General features: G+C 44.4%; 1 protein-coding gene across 5 annotated transcripts in view; it reads right to left on the bottom strand.

The window, feature by feature from the left end:
• The window catches only part of ANK1 (ankyrin 1), a 210,045-nt gene that overhangs the window by 67,868 nt on the left and 125,827 nt on the right, over positions 1-16,350 (bottom strand). For all 5 annotated transcript variants that reach the window (XM_038746726.1, XM_038746727.1, XM_038746729.1 and 2 more), the window contains exons 3-7: positions 11,325-11,423; positions 4,806-4,904; positions 3,548-3,646; positions 2,320-2,505; positions 580-678 (exon numbers count right to left, since the gene is read on the bottom strand). In XM_038746726.1, coding sequence (XP_038602654.1) covers positions 580-678; positions 2,320-2,505; positions 3,548-3,646; positions 4,806-4,904; positions 11,325-11,423 — 582 coding nt within the window. The remainder of the gene's footprint in view (positions 1-579; positions 679-2,319; positions 2,506-3,547; positions 3,647-4,805; positions 4,905-11,324; positions 11,424-16,350) is intronic.

The following is a 16,350-nucleotide window of genomic DNA, read 5'->3' as shown; positions in this document are numbered from 1 at the left end:
CTTAAGGGTGATTGCAAAACACACCAAGACTTGATGTCGAAGAGGTAATCACCCTAAGTGTGGCAACGGCGGCTGCTGGAGCTCTTGAAACAGGGGAAAACAGGTCCAGCACTGCCAGGCTCCCAGAGGCAGTGGCACCCGCACCACTTTGCCCTACAAGACAGGGTCATTAGAGATTTTTTTTCTTTCTGTGTCTTCAGATAAAGCAGGAGCCAGCCAAGAGGCAGGTAGTTAAAAACCCCCACAGGAAAGAGTAAGAAGATCATAGCCATTCTCCGGCAATATTTTTCAGCTGGGCCATCCAAGCTCGTTGGTAGCTGTTCCTGAAATCCCTACAGCCAGAGAAGCAGGAAGCACTTGGATTCTTCCCAAGCAAACAGTTTTCTAAGATGTCAGGCAGCCAGAAACCCCCCTCTCCCCAACACTCTCACCAGCCATCCAGCTCCTCTAAGGCTGTAAATTCATTGTGGGCAGGGCATGTGTTATATTGTACTCTGCCAAGCCCTTAGTACAGTGCACTGCACACAGTAAATGCTCAATAAATATGATTGACTGGCTGACTGAGGCCCAAGTTCGTACCTGTGGTGTGAAGTTGACACTCGCGCCCCGATTCAGCAGTAGCTGGGCCACGTTGAGGTTCTCATAGTGAGCTGCAATATGCAGCGGAGTGAATCCGGTCTGCAATAATATGGAGAAGAAAGACAAGTTGGAGAAGTCTTTGGACAGGGTTATCTAGACCATGAAAAGTGGGATATTTGTCCACTTCTGCCACAAAATCTGTCCAGGAATATATGAAGAGATGAGTAGTGTCTAGAGGGCAGTGATACAGATGAAGGTTATTGAATGTACTTTGGAGATTACCTAGATGACAGACGAATAAGAAAAAGTGCCACCTCCAGGGAGATTGTTTACTTCTGGATAAGCAGGAAAATCTCCCTTTGATTTCCCATGGGGTAGGCTCACCATTAGGGCATCGGGTTTGGGACAATCTAAGTCTCTTTCATCAGTAGTTGGTGTTACTGAAACTGTTGAAAGAAACTGTTGAAACTCGAGAACCAATGAGGGGAAGTAATGCAGACATCTCCGATCCTAATTCCGGAGATGCCCATTTCAGCTACATTCAGTCAGTTGTCAACTGTTCTGTTTGTAGATTATCCTGTCCCTTGGAGAAGTAGCAGCATTGGCCTGGTAGAGAGAACACCATTGGCCTGGGAATCAGAGGAGCTAGTTCTAATTCTGGCTCTGTCCCTTGCCTGCTATGTGACCTTGAGCAAGTCATTTAATTTCTCTGGGCCTCCATTCTCCCATCTGTAAAATGGGAATCAAATACCTGTTCTCCTTCCTACTTAGACTGTGAGCTCCATGTGAGACAGGGATTTGTGCCTAACCCGGTAATCTTGTTTCTACCCCAGTAAGTAGTAAGTGCTTAACAAGTACCATAATTATTATTATCTACTCTCCCCTCCTGTTTTGCCTATCCTTAGCCATTTCCTTGCTCATTAGCATCTCCACCACAGGGCAGAAAAGGGAAAAGAGAGGCAGCAGATTCAAATTTGTGACATTTCAAGTGCACAGTCAGCCAGGTACACTGAAATACTGAACACTTCTCAGAAAGACTTGAAACAATAATACCACAACCTTCACATTTGTCAAGGATATTTGTAGTTCGTAATAACTGCGCTGGGTTCTTCCAGGCAATCAATTACATTTCTATTAAATGCAAACTGGAATAAATACAAATGCCCAATTTCTTTGCTCTCCCATTCGTTAGAGGTTTAGTTAACCAGTGTCTGGGCTTGCCCAATCTAATAAAGATAGTTTTGATATTTGCTAGGCCCTATGTGCCAGACATTGTACTGAATGCTGGGGTGAATACAAGCAAACTGGGTTGGACACATATCCTGTCCCACATGGAGCTCACAGTATCAATCCCCAAATTAAAGATGAGGTCACTGAGACACAGAGAAGTGAAGTGACTCGTCAAAGGTTACATAGCAGACAAGTGGCAGAGCTGGGATTAGAACCAATTTATTCATTCAGTTGCATTTACTGAGTGCTTACTGTGTGCAGAGCATTGTACTAAATGCTTGGGAGAGTACAATATAACAATAAACAGACATATTCCCTGCCCTCAAAGAGCTTGCTCGCAGGCCTAAACTCTGTCCACCATGCCATACTGTTTCTCAATCTCCCTCGATAGCCACGCTGATGGCACTTTCTGCCCTGGCGCTTGGCAGCCCAGATTCAAGGCCATGTCCCCAACCACAGCCCCAGCCCCATCCCAGCCAGAGCAGCACAGCTCGGAAGGACGAGAGCCACCTTGGAGAGCACATCGGCGTTCGGGTCGTTCTGCAGAAGCACGGCAGCGGTCCTTGTGTCGTCATTGCGGGCGGCAATGTGCAGGGCGGGAAGGCGCACCTTGCCCTTCGTCCCGTAATTGATCAGGTGAGCAACCACGTTCTCATGGCCCTGCTGCAGGGCGACAGCCAATGGTGTGAAGCCATCCTGGCCAAAAGAGAGAAGGGCAAAGTAAGAAAGGGAGAAACTCCTGGCGAGACTCTTTTACTGGGCTGGGCATGGATTTGCTGCATAAGTAGATGAAAACCTCACAATCCACGAATCGGAAGGAGGCAAATCAATTCAGTTGTATTTAATTCAATAGTATTTATTGAGTGCTTACTGTGTGCAAAGCACTCTGCTAAACACTTGGGAGAGTACAACAATAAATAGACATTCCCTGCCCACAATGAGCTCACAGTCTAGAGGTTATTAGTTAATGATATGAATGGAACACCCACAGTCTGTAAAGAACTGAACTAAGCCATTAGGTGAATTCCTAATGGCAGGGAACATTTTTACCAACTCTGTTCTGTTGTATTCTCCCAGGCACTTAGTACAGTGCTTTGCACAAAGTAAGCGCTCAATAAATACCATTGATTGATTGATTTGATAAGAGTAAAAGACATGGCCCCTGTCTTTGAAAAGCTTGCACTCTAACAGGGGAGGCATTCAGATGCAAATGATTTGCAAATACTGGGAGCAGGAGGAAAAATTACGGCACAACTGGTAATAACAAAAACATGGGTAAGATGACTCTATAAATAAATTAAGCAGAGTTCACTGATCGATATATACATAAGTGCTAGGGATGGCTGTTTGGCTGTGATGACCAGGGATGGTGGAAATTGACTGGGGAATGCTTCCTGAAGGAGGCAGGATCATGGAGATGCTGGGAGAGCTGCAGTCCGGCAGCACTTGACCCATCCACCTCTGCAACTAGGCAGGCTCTTGCAGGCTCAGCAGCCGTCTTAAGTAGGTCTGGTACGGGAGCCACCTTAGAATGTCCCAGGCGGTAGGGTCAGGGGGCGTGTGATTACAGCGTGAAGCTGGCTCTGGGGCCTTTCTGCTAGCCCAGAGCTTTAGCCACTTATGCCCTGTGTCAATCTGGCCCTGGATTTGGAGGAACTAAGTGAACTGGGCTAGGAGACATCACTGACACACAGATTCATTTCTTGTAGTGAGGATGCCATAACACAGAGATACTCACTTCTGTGGCTACATTCTGATTAGCTCCATTCTCCAGGAGAAATTTAACTACTTCTAAATGGTTTTCTTGTGCTGCCATGTACAGAGGTGTAAAGCCTTTCTGCAAACAAAGAGAATATTTAATTATATTTATGCAAGGGGCTGGATAACTCAAACTCAAAAGTCCTAATGCACTAGACAAGCAGTATTCGGGGGGAAATCATTCCCTAAACAGGGGAGTGCAGCCATCTGTGAGAGGAGAGCACCAAAATGTCCCCAACAGTCTGTCTTTGGTGTTTGCTTGTTTTTTTGGTGTTTGTTAATCACTTTCTATGTTCCAAACACTGTGTTAAGTACTAGGGTAGATGCACGATAATTGGATTGAACAATCCTTGTCCCACATAGGGCTTGCAGTCTTCATTCCCATTGTGCAGATGTGTGAACTGAGGCACAGAGAAGTTAAGTGACTTGCTCGAGGTCACACAGCAGACAAGTGGTGGAGCTGTTAATAGAACCCAGATCCTCTCCTCTGACTCGCAGGCCCATGCTTTATCCATTAGGCTATACTGGTTCTCAGTCTTGAACGGAGGAATGAAAATTTCCGGTTTCCAGTTTGACCACAAGAAGAGTTTTGGCATGCAGAATGTAAATATCTGAAATGAATGTAGCAAGAATCCTCAGAGTAGCTTCCTCTGCTCCCTACCCTCAACAGGGTCCCAAATACGAGCTACAATGACCCAAATCTCTGATACTTAATTTGTGATCTCCAATGAGGGCACAGCTGCTTGTGAGACAAAAATCAAAGAATGATACACAAAATAGGGAATGTTTGGGAACGCTTAGGCATAATAAACCATTTCTATTCAGTTTGCATCCAGGATCTAGGCCAGAACTCATCAGCAAAGTTCTTGATGATTTCATGTAAATGGTCAAAATGGGCAGTGGGCTGGAGAATAGTGTACTCAATGCTCCTAAATGTGGGGTTTGCATTCTAGCAAAACCACTTTAAGGCAAACTTCCCCTCAGAACTCGCAGTGATGACGTGACAGTACTAAACTCATGCATACAAACCATTCCTTCCAACACTGCGGCACCCTGTGTCTGGACAGACCCGTGCTATTGGATAAATATCCCCTAATTCCCTAACAATGTTCTAGCCAAAAAGCGCAGTGAACTGGATGTACTATAATCCTTCCCTACTTTTCCTAGTAGAGACTGCCACATTACCTTTCAGGCAGACGAGTACAGCCAGAGTGGGACTGTATAAAGGGGGATGTTACCTGAGACTGGGCATTGACATTTGCTCCATAGTTAACAAGTTCCCGGACCACTTCTTCTTGACCTGCGAGGGCAGCAATATGCAGAGCTGTGTTCCCTTTCTGAAACACATTATGGAAGGGCAGTTGATGTTAAGTTGCAGGAGGAGCCGAGTATCATCTGTGAACGATCAATGTGTGTAAACGAGACAGCCGTTTCTGTGGTGCTGGGGGGTATGGGGAGGGTGGAAGCAGGACCAGGCCAGGAAAGAGGAGCATGTTCTCTTTGTGGAAGGATGAGGTAAAGAAAGGGTGTATATGTTGATGAGCCAGTCTTCCTAACCACTATTAAACAAAAAAATATCCTTCCAACTGGAAAAAAAAACCCAAAACAGAAAGCTTGATGCCAAAGTGAATAATGTCCCTGAAAAAAAAAATCTCAATCAGATCATCATCCTGTAGAGGTTGAGTATTTGAGGAGGCCCTTCAGAGTCTGAGACACAAGCAGTCGGTGTTGCTCTGGACACCTGCCTCTTTGTAAGGTTCCCTGGACCTACTTTTCCTTGGGTCCTTGTCACTGCAGGCTTGGCTTTTGCCTGTCAGGCACCAAGAGCAATGGATCTGAGGGCTCTCGGCTGAACCAGAAAGATCAGGGAGAGGGCACCATTGTTTCCTGGGGTCTTGGCACCTACTTTTCTATTTGGGAAAAGCCCTAAAAGTTGAAAGGTATTCTTGCCAGCAAAATATCTGAAGAAGAAGGGGAGGGGAAGAGAATCATTTAATTATTTATTGAGCGCTCACTGCGTGCAGAGCACTGTATTGAGCATTTAAGAAAGTACAATACAATAGAGTTGGTAGACATGATCTCTGCCCGCAGGGAACTTACAGTCTAGAGGACGCTTAAGGAAAGGGGAAAAATCCAAATAGAGGTAGAATATGGGGCTCTTTGGAAAAACTGCAGGATTCAGGGAGGAAGTAGAAAAAGAGCAAGAAAAGAGGAAAGATTAATGAGAGGAAGAAACAAAATAAAAGAAACAAGAAAACGAGCTGATTACAACAGGAAATAATGAACAAAAAGAGGTGGGGGCAGAGGGGAAAACTACTAGAGAGTGATCAAAGGAGTAGATAAATGAGAACCTGAGAAAATTAATTTTAAATTTAAGAAATAACCAAGGTGAAGAAATCATGGAGAATCTTAATCAAGAAAGTAACATTAATGTTCACTTTTCTTGAAACAGAAGAACTTTACCAGGTATGTCTACCAAGGAGGTCAACGAGCTTCCCGTCAGGCAGGCCACTGGGAAGTGCCATCTGAGGATTTTGGAAAGGGGGTCACCATGGGTGATAGCACTTAGTACTGGGGTTAGGCACAAGCTAGCGCAAGAAGGGAAGCTTTTCCAATAGGCTTTGTGCAAATGCACCAATGTCCTCTGAGGAAGTCCAACCCCAAGCCTTTCAAATAAATGGAATCGAAGACCAGAGACAGATTGAAGAGACTTGAGTCTGCCTCTTAGAAGCCGGTAGCAGTCCAGGCCCGACCTTGCAAGACTGACCGGACTTCACTTTGGGACATAAACTTACTCTGAGGGAAAGGATGGATTTGTCTCCCATAATGAAACTTAAAGACACTGAGTCAGGCGGGACAAGCTTGCCTCGTTAACGGCAAGCAGGCCAGCACTTGAGCTTTTCCTGTCTCTAGGCAACTTGCATAGCAGAGGTCAGATTTGCCTTCCTACTTTGCAGTTCAGGCAACAAACAGATTTTAATGAGCATTGCCTTAGCGCCACACCCTAACATAGTAAATTTAGAGTTGAATAAGCTGGAAACGTCACATGCCATGCACTGTGGTATTTGTTAAAGGGAGAAAGAAACTTCCTCACTCAGGTGAGGCACTGAACAATCTGGTGAAAGACCCTGCATATATAATGGACTATTCCTTTGATTAAAATAAAATTCCATATATAGAAGGCAGTCAGTTTCATTGAGGTTCACAGAGAAATGCAATTGTAGCTATTGTTCCTCACACCTTGATCATTAATTCATTTGTATCCCCAAATATTATTTCTTGAGGTGGTGACACTTTAGGAAAGTGGAATATGACAAGCTTTGGAGCCCCTTTGCGTTACTTTCTTCCTTAAAGGATCACGTTTATAATGATAATATTATCAATAATAGTAATAATAATAATCGGGATATATACTAAGCACTAAGTGCTGGGGTAGATAAAAGATAATCAGGTTGGACACAGTCCCTGTCCATCCAGAGGTCACACTATTAAATCCCCATTTTACAGATAAAGAAACTTAGGCTCAGAGAAGTCAAATGATTTGCCCAAGGTCACCCAGCAGGCAAATGGTGAATCCAGGTCCTCTCATTCCCAGGCTCCTGCTCTTTTTCACTAGGCCATGCTGCTTCTAAACCTTAGGCTTGACTTCAGGCCCAGGAAGATGAAAGAATGTGTCCTTTTGAGTCTACATTCTGCTCTTCTGGTGGATGGGGCAAGACAAGCTATTGTGTTCCCCTCAACGTGGATTATGTCACAAACAATAAATTAAGAATTTGATCAAGTTTTTGGCTTGTCGCATGACTTATCCAAGGGTCAGAGATCTCTCACTCTGAGAGCAAAGAGGTTTTCCCACATAATGCAGAAATGCTTCTGGGTTACGAAGGCCTTAATTTACCAGTGCCAATGAATGATTTTTCCTAGTAGTACTGGAGTCCAGTATGTAAGTTTTTGGCACCTGCATTAGCCTCTCCAGAGCTTTCTAGAGGAGCCTGGATGGGCTTCTTCCTAGGATGAGCTTTTTCCCACCCCTTGCCTCATGGAGAGGAAATAAGAGCATCCATCAGGTTTCACGGGCTTCTCCTTGCCTTTACCACAGCCCCTCTCCCACCTTACACTTGTGTGAAAGTTTCCACACAGACGAGGTGCCTTTCAGCAGCAGACCATTTTGTTTCATGCAGTCTTTGTAAATCCCCCCCCAAATGGGTCACATCATAAGCCCATAGTTAGAATCATGGTTCAGGCATTACTCAGTTGGGTTTCGAGTCAGCAACGGTTGGGGAACAAAAGCAATTGGAAGACACTGGGAAATAGACTTACCCCCAAGATAATTCTGCAGGGGACCAAGAACAAGCTTGCCCTAGCCTACGTCACAGGAGAGAAGCTCAGGGGGAGGAGTTTGTAAGCGGCTCTTCCTTCTCAGCTGGCTCTCTCAGCGTGAAGTAGCAGCTGCCCTTGAAGGAGCCAGGAAAAATTGTTTAGCTGCATTTTGTTCCACAAATTCCCATTTTCTCCATTTTGGGGGAGTTCGAGAGTTTGGGAGGGAGAAGGGTTAGAAATGGAAAGCCGAGTGAATGGAAATGGAGACGAGGTCGAACCCGATTGAGATCTTAGCACAGTCTTCGTTAGCTTAATAGCTGAAGGACAGGGTCTGAGAGATGACCTATCCACTCTGAGGGCCACTGGAAGAGTAGTGGTAATCGGGGGACAGGAGGGAGGGGAGAGGAGGGGAAGAATGTCAGAGTTTTAGGTTTTTACATTTGCCAATTGTAGTTCGTGGCCTTGCTTTTCTGATTAATCGCATTGGTGGGATCAGATGTAAACCAAATCTCTCTTCAGATTCTGAGTTAATGACTGGTTTTGTTTCCTTTTTCTCTTGGTGATTTTCTGAAAATCATATTAGTTTTTGAAATTTCTATAAATAAAAGCCCACACCGAGTGTTCCCTCACAAAATAACAAAGGGAAAATTCAGAGACAGTAAAAATTGCTGAAGCAGAATGTCTCTGCAGCTCTTGGACAACAGCCAAGACAAGGGCCCTTTCTGGTGCAAATGGAAAATTGTCAGATGGCTTGATTTTTGCAGCCAGGTATTTGATACTGTCAGGAGAAGGAAATAATCACAGCCTCTTCATCCCAAGGAAGAGGAATGGTGGAAACAGGAAAGTTTGTCACTGAGCTGGAAAAGAAAATACCTGACAAGCACATTTGGAGAGCAACTCAGGGGATTTTATAATAGAGGTGCAAAGATTATTTCCACATTTTTTGGCAGTGACATGAAAATTACTGAATTTTACCTTACAAGATGATTTCACCTTATTTCACAATATTTGAGGACTCACTTTAAGCCTTACATTATATTTGGTCTATATTATCCTGTGCTCTCTGCTTTAAAAAAGCTGCAAAAGAATTGTTGTTTGGAATGATTCATGTCAGATGTGAAATCACTTAATAAACGTCAAACTAAAAATGGGAGGTTAGAGGAAAATAATTTGAGAAGAAAAAGTGAAAGAACAGGTAAAAGGAAAGGAAGAAACAACAAGAACTCAGGGGATTGTATTTTGGAAAGCTAAAATGTTTCTTAGAAACTTTACTGCCAATTCAATAAGCAAATAAAATTCAGTTCCTAAAATGCCTTTTGTAGTTGCTGTCTATTTTTAGGTGAGATGAAGATTGGACAATACCACTAAGCATTTCTTTTCAAAGTCTCTCAAGGTATGTATGGCATCTGGATCTTCCAAAAACTAGGAGTAAATCATATCTGAGTGGAGGCGAAATGATGATATTTTGTATTCTTACTCACTTGAAAATGATATCCCAAATGGCTAGATAGTGAAAAGCTTAGTACAAGAGGAAAAGTGATGCTGTGTCTACACTTACATGTTTTCTGGGTTACTTAGGCCAAAAATTTTAATTTGCACCTATGTGCTCAAGGTTCAGTTTGAAATGTTCACAGATTCTGCCTGACCCTGAACAATTCTAATAAAACACGGCTTTTTAATCAGTTAATGAAGGAGGTATGGGTCATAGCACTTATACATATATCTTAGAATTATACATTATAAATTACTTATTTATTCATATTAAAGTCTGTCTCCCCCTCTAGACAGTAAGCTCATTATGGGCAGGGTACGTGTCCGTTAATTCTGTTGTACTGTGCTCTCCCAAACGCTTTGTACAGTACTCTGGACATAGTAAGTACTCAATAAATACCATTGGTTGATTGATTGATTGATTGGTATTTTTTGTTGCGATTTGGAATAGCAACCAGGAAAAGCAAAATTGTGTTCATGGAGACAAGACTAGTTTTACAGGGGCAATGTAGTTAGTATCAGGTGTGCCTCCTAATTGGCCTAGAGATTGGGCTGATTGAAAACTGTTGCCTGGAGCTGTTGATGACCTGACCCATTCTAACCCCGATTTGTTTCCCGCATGGGCTCCGGAGACTTCACTGAGCCTACCTAAGCATAAAGCAAGATGGGGGAATGTGTAAAGGGGAAAAGGGGAAGCAGAGTCAGATTAATGCAGGGGCAACGCCACATTCTTTGGGGCCCTGGGTAGTTTCTGGAGTGCCACGTCAGAGTGTGTGTTGGGCTGAGTAGCTCCCAGAAGTTCCTTAATTTCCATCACCTGGTCTTAGCTCCAAGACAAAGAGCCACTTAGAGTCAGGAAAGAGGGCAGCTGCCAGTTAGAGGAGTGAAATGGAAGCAAAAGAATTTATTCTTCAAAATCCCTCCCCCCCACACTGTGATCTCCCATGGGGACCCCAATCTCCCTAGGTCCCTAGCCCCCTTGATTCAGACCTGGAGCCGGGGGAGAGGAAGAGGAGAAATGGCGTTTCTGGGCAGGAGATGGGTAGATGGAAATGCCTGAAATGTTATTTGTCCATCAGGCAATTTGCTGCTGTTCAAGCTCCTTGAATAGGTCTAGTGGTGGAACTTGCTTTAAGCAGCTTTAAAATTGTTGGGGTCATCTGCGAAGCTCAAACACCACTATTGCTAAATTGACATTTTTAAAAATGGTATTTGATAAGCATTTACAGGCACTGTACTAAGCACTGGGGTCAGAGACAAGCTAATCCATGTTTCACATGGGGCTCACAGTCAATCTCCATTTTAAAGATGAGCTGAGGCACAGAGAAGGTAAGTGACTTGCCCAGGGTCACAGAGCAGACAAGTGGCAGAGCTGGGATTAGAAGCCTGGTCCTTCTGACTCCCAAATCCAAGCTCGTTCCAATAGACCACACTGCTTTACGTGCTTAATGAAGGGCAGATTCACAGATAGAGAACAAAGCTTATTTTGGAAACATTCTCTGTTCAAACATGCTTATTCAGATCTTCCAGTGAGTGTCCCAAGTTGGTTTAACTAAGATCTGGAAATGAAAGGGTTTTACTTTCTGAACTCCTGTGCTGTGAGGCAGCACAATCAAGTGTCCTCAGAAAACACAAGGCTCATGTTTGAGGATAGAAACCTTGGAATTATGACAAGCTGGAGGGTAATAAATTCCTCCGGAGTTTCCACCAGGAGCCTCTGATTGCAGGATTTTTGTTTTACAGTTTCCTATGTTTGGAGCCACCTGCAGAGATTTGCAGAGACAGGCTGGTGACCCAAAGGAAAAGAACAAATCAAACAGGCATGTCAGGAAAAGCTAATGGAGGACTGTCTTATTGCAGGTGGACAGAATGCATTAGGTGTGGAGAGATTCCAAAGGCAGGCTTGAGTTTCCTACAGGACCACCCTCCCCAGTCCTCTGGGGACTTACCTTGGTCACTGCTTCTAAAATGATTTCCTTGTGTAGAAGCTCAGCCACCATTTTCACGTGGCCCTCTTTAGAGGCCAGATGTAAACCATTCAACCCATTCTGCAAAGAACAAAGAGTTAGGACAGAACAGGATTAGTCAGCCTCAGCATCAGGAAGAAGCAGGGGAATACCAACTTTGCACCTGAAAGGTTTAAGAGAGAGAAAAGGAAAGCATTTCAATCTCTAAAGCGGAATTTAGATGTGGTTAATCAGGGCTCTTAACATTTGAGGCACTTCCCTCTAGATGTAAACTTGTGAGCAGGGAACCTGTCTACTAATTCTGTACTGTGCTCCGTGAAGTGTTTAGTACAGCACTTTGCAAACACCAAGCGCTCAATAAATATGACTGATGGATTGCCATGCCTTTTCCTTTTTTCACCATACGGGAATAGAGGGAGGGAGGTCTCTTCACCCAGCACCACACCACAGAGCACTAGTAAGAAGATGATGCTGCCAACAGTGGTGCTGCATCCATGAGTGAGAGCATCTTTGAGGGAAAAGCTCATGCACATTTTGTCTAAGAGGGAAAAGGGTATGTTCTGCAGCAGTAGAAAATGTGCTTGAGTTATTTTTGCAGTAGTGATGATGGTCTGCACCAAGCCATCCACATTCTCCTGCCTGGTCCCCCTGGACTCAGAGTCCTCTGTTGCAGGAGGGCTGGTAGGGAGAATGGGTGCAGCCTGTGGTCACAGAGCAGAATACTTCTGGAGCTCAATAACAATAACTGCAGGACTCAAGATCAAAGAACAACTCAAAGTTACGGGTCACTTTAATCACTGGAGAAGCAGTGTGGCTTAGTGGAAAGAGCCCGGGCTTGGAAGTCAGAGGTCATGAGTTCTAATCCCGGCTCTGCCACTTGTCAGCTGTGTGACTTTGGGCAAGTCGCTTAACTTCTCTGTGCCTCAGTTACCTCATCTGTAAAATGGGGAATAAGGCTGTGAGCCCCATGTGGGACAACCCGATTAACTTGTGTCTACCCCAGTGCTTAGAACAGTGCGTGGCACATAGTAAGCGCTTAACAAATATCATCCTTATTATTATTATTACTATTATTATTTGCCAAGGACTGACAAGTGTTGCTGTCTATTACCCACACACGAAGCCTTTGATCATTAAGCCATCAGACCAGTTGTCCTCAGATAGAAAATTGAAGGTGTCACTCACCTGCCCCACAGAAGGTGTGGTGTGGCAAAGGTGTGGCAAACCTTCAGGCTCCTTAAATACAAAGGGGTGGTTTGCCAACTCATTCGATGCCTTGCCCCAAGCTGCTGGGGCAGGGAGGCTACCTTGTTAACTTCAGAGGTTCCCCTCCTTCTGGAAAGACTTCTATATACATATATATACACTCACACACATACACAGAGCTCCCAGAGAGAGATTTGAACTTCCCCTGAGGTGTCTAGCACAGGTGACCAGCTGATCTTCAGCTTCTAATTCATAACAAAGTTATCTAGCTGGTCTGTCCCTGTCTAGCCTCCCTCTGCCTCAGCTTCTGAATCCCTTATCTGGGAAGGAGTTCCATGCTTCCTGGGACCTGGGAGGGGAATCCATCAATCAGTTGCACATTTTGGGAGCTACTCTACTCTATTAAGTGCTTGAGAGAGTGCAGTATAGCAGAAGTGGCAGACACGTTTCATTTGTTAAGCACTTACTATTTGCCAGGCACTGTTCCAAGCACTGGGGTAGACACAAAGCAATAAGTTTGGATACAGCCTATGTCCCACATGGGGCTCACATTCTTAATCCCCATTTTACAGATGAGGTAACTGAGGCACAGAGAAGTTAAGTGACTTGCCCAAGGCCACACAGAAACAAGTGGCTGAGTCAGGATTAGAACCCAGGTCCTTTGGACTCCCAAGCCTGTGCTCTAGCCACTAGGTCACATTCTGGTGGATTAAACAGAACTGGGGCCCATTCATATAATCCTTTTTATGTGTGAGCAACTCCCGCCTACTATTTGAGTTCACCAGCTTCTCCCCTCTTCTTCAGTTCCTCCCCTCCTTTTCTTCCTCTTCTGGTTCACTTTTCTTGCTTTAACTTTCCTTCTTCAAGACTGGCCACAACTTCAAACAACCATTATCTGTGGGATATTCATTTTCTGATGTTTTAAGCATCAGTATACTAAATAATGGAGTTTCTCCAAAGCATTAGATGAGAGCCAGTACCATGAGAAGCAGTGTGGCCTAGCGGAAAGAGCAAGGGCCTGGAAGTAAGTGGAGTCGGGTTCTAATACCAGGTCTGCCCCTTGCCTGCTGTATGACCTTAGGCAAGTCACTTAAATGCTCTAGGCCTCAGTTTCCTCATCTGTAAAATGAGTGCTTGTCCAATATCCATTCTACCTGCCCCTTAAACCATGAGCCCCATGTGAGACAAGGACTGAGTCTGACCTGATTATCTGGAATCTGCCCCAACATTTAGTACAGTGTTTGGCCCATAATGAGTGTTTAACAAATACCACAATGAATTCTTCAGACCTATCTTCTTTCTGGAAGGATAGTGTTTAAGCCAATCACACAGAAAAATCCTTACCATCAGCTTTAAAGCACTCAATCACCTTACCCACTCCTACCTTACCTTGTTGTGCTTCTACTACAACTGAACATGCACACTTTGCTCCTCTAACGCCAGGCTACTCACTGTACCTCCATCTCGACTATCTCGCCACCGACCCCTCACCCATATCCTACAACTGGCCTGGAGTGTCCTCCCTCTTCATATCCAGCAGATAGTCCCTCTCCCCACCTTCAAAACCTTATTAAAGGCACATCTCCTCCAAGAGGCCTTCCCCAACTAAGCCCTCATTTCATCTTCTTCCCCTCCATTCTAAGTCACCCTTGTCCTTGGATTTGCTCCCTTTATTCACCTCTCCCTCAGCCTCACAGCACTTATGTACATGTAAGTATATCTGTCTCTCCCCCTAGACTGTAAGCTCATAGTGGGCAGGTAATGTACCTACCAACACTTATATTGTACTCTCCCAACTGCTTAGCACAGTAAATGCTTAGTAAATATGATTGATTGATTAACCCTCAGAAAGAGCTTCAAAATGCATTCTGCATCATGAAAGTTAGCTAGTCTGTAAATTCAAACTTTGGTGCTAGTCACCTAGCTATCCCTAGGAAAACAAGGGGGTTATTTGCCCTGTTGTTGAAATCTGGTGCCGGTCTGAAATGGCACAGCAGGCTGTCGCAGTCTGCTTACTGCAGGAGAATCTCAGATGCACCAGTGAATGTGGACTTGCTTGGTGCTGAGTGCTGTAGTTTTCCTGCTTACTTGTGCTCCCTGGTCACCTAGATGAGCATTCCATATGTATCCTGCTCCAGAAAAACTGGAAAACTGACAAGTCTAGAAGAAAAAATAAGCTATAAAATTTTCCACCACTGTTACCTCCAGTGCGAAAGTCCTCTTACCCGCACTATACAGAGGTAGGGGCAGTGGGACGCTGCCATTCAAATCACAAGAGGGGGAAAACAGATTCCACCTCTGATAGTGATATGGCCATTCAATCCGGATGGTTCGATTCTGTCCCTGTAGATGCTAAGGAAGTCTTGGGACCAGAACTCTGTTTGGCACCACAGTTTCCATTGAAAATATGCCTCCCTCTGCACAAAACTACCTGCAATTAATTTAATAATGATATTTGTTTAGTGTTCACTATGTATCAAGTACTGTTCTAAGTGCTGGGGTAGATATAAGTTAATCCAGTCAGAAACAGTCCCTGTCCCACTTGGGGCTCACAATCTAATCAGTCAATGGTATTTATTTATAGAGGTAGCATTTACTAGTAGAGCGACGCATAGGGTACCTCCATTATACCGTTGCTAATTCTAAGCCCACTTTGATATTCAGGGCTATAGGTTTTTCAGGTCTTGATGCCTCTCCTTCCCCTCCTCGATTAATCAGTAGTACTTACTGAGCACTTACTGTGTGCTCTGTACTAAACACTTGGGAGAGTACTATGTAGCTAAAAAGCATAGTTCCTTCCTCTGTACTAGGCACTTGGGAGAGTATAATGCAGGTAAAGGCAGTCCCTGCCCTAGAGGAGCTAATGATGAATTTACCATTTTTTCTTGATAAATAGGAAGATGAAAAATATTAGAGTGTGACTCAGCAGATATTGCAGTATGGTTTATTGATTAGTAGCTGTAAGGGATGCCTTAGGCTAAAGTCCAGGCCAAGCATTGGCTGTGGGGTGAATTAAGAGGAAATACTGGACTTATAAAGTGGCTGGAGAAAAGAAGATGTCATGTACAAAGAAGATGCTTTCCTACTGACGGTCACAGTCCTGGGAGTCAGAAGGGCCTGGCTCCTAAACCCATCTCCACCACTTGTCTACTGTGTAATCTTGGGCAAGTCACTTAACTTCTCTGTGCCTCGGTCACCTTAACTGTAAAACGGGGATTAAGGATATGAGCCCCATGTGGGACATGGACTGTGTCTACCCCAGCAGTAAGTGCTTAACAAATGCCATAAAAAAATTTCAGAATTTGCTGCCCGGAGGTCAGTGATTGATATGCTCTCTTCTACTTTTTCCACCCCATGAGTTAGCGCACCTACAGAAGATTTCTTCTCCCAGCAGTTTCTTCCGGGAACCGTCACTCATAGCCGTCTCCTCCAGGATGGGATTTGAAGAGAGGGTGGGTAGGGGTGACTTTGGTGCGAATTACAATTTCCTGATTCCTGCCTGTTCTGCTGTGGAGGGAAGGAGGTGACAGGCACAGCGGTGGCAAAATTTCCTGCCCTTGGAACTGGCCTAGTTGGTCTTTTACTGTAAGTGCCTCTAATAATTGTGGTATTTGTTAAGTGCTTACTATGTGCCAAACACTGTACTAAGTGCTTGGGTAGATAAAAGATAATCAGGTCCCACATGTAGCTCACAGTCCAAGTAGGAGGGAGAACAGGTATTGAATCCCCATTTTGCAGCTGAGGGAAATGAGGCACAGAGAAGTTGTGATTTTTTTAAAATGGTATTTGTTAAGCACTTACT

This window comes from Tachyglossus aculeatus, chromosome 5 (assembly GCF_015852505.1).
Source record: "Tachyglossus aculeatus isolate mTacAcu1 chromosome 5, mTacAcu1.pri, whole genome shotgun sequence".
NCBI lineage: Eukaryota > Metazoa > Chordata > Mammalia > Monotremata > Tachyglossidae > Tachyglossus > Tachyglossus aculeatus.
This window is presented reverse-complemented; position numbering and strand designations above follow the sequence as displayed.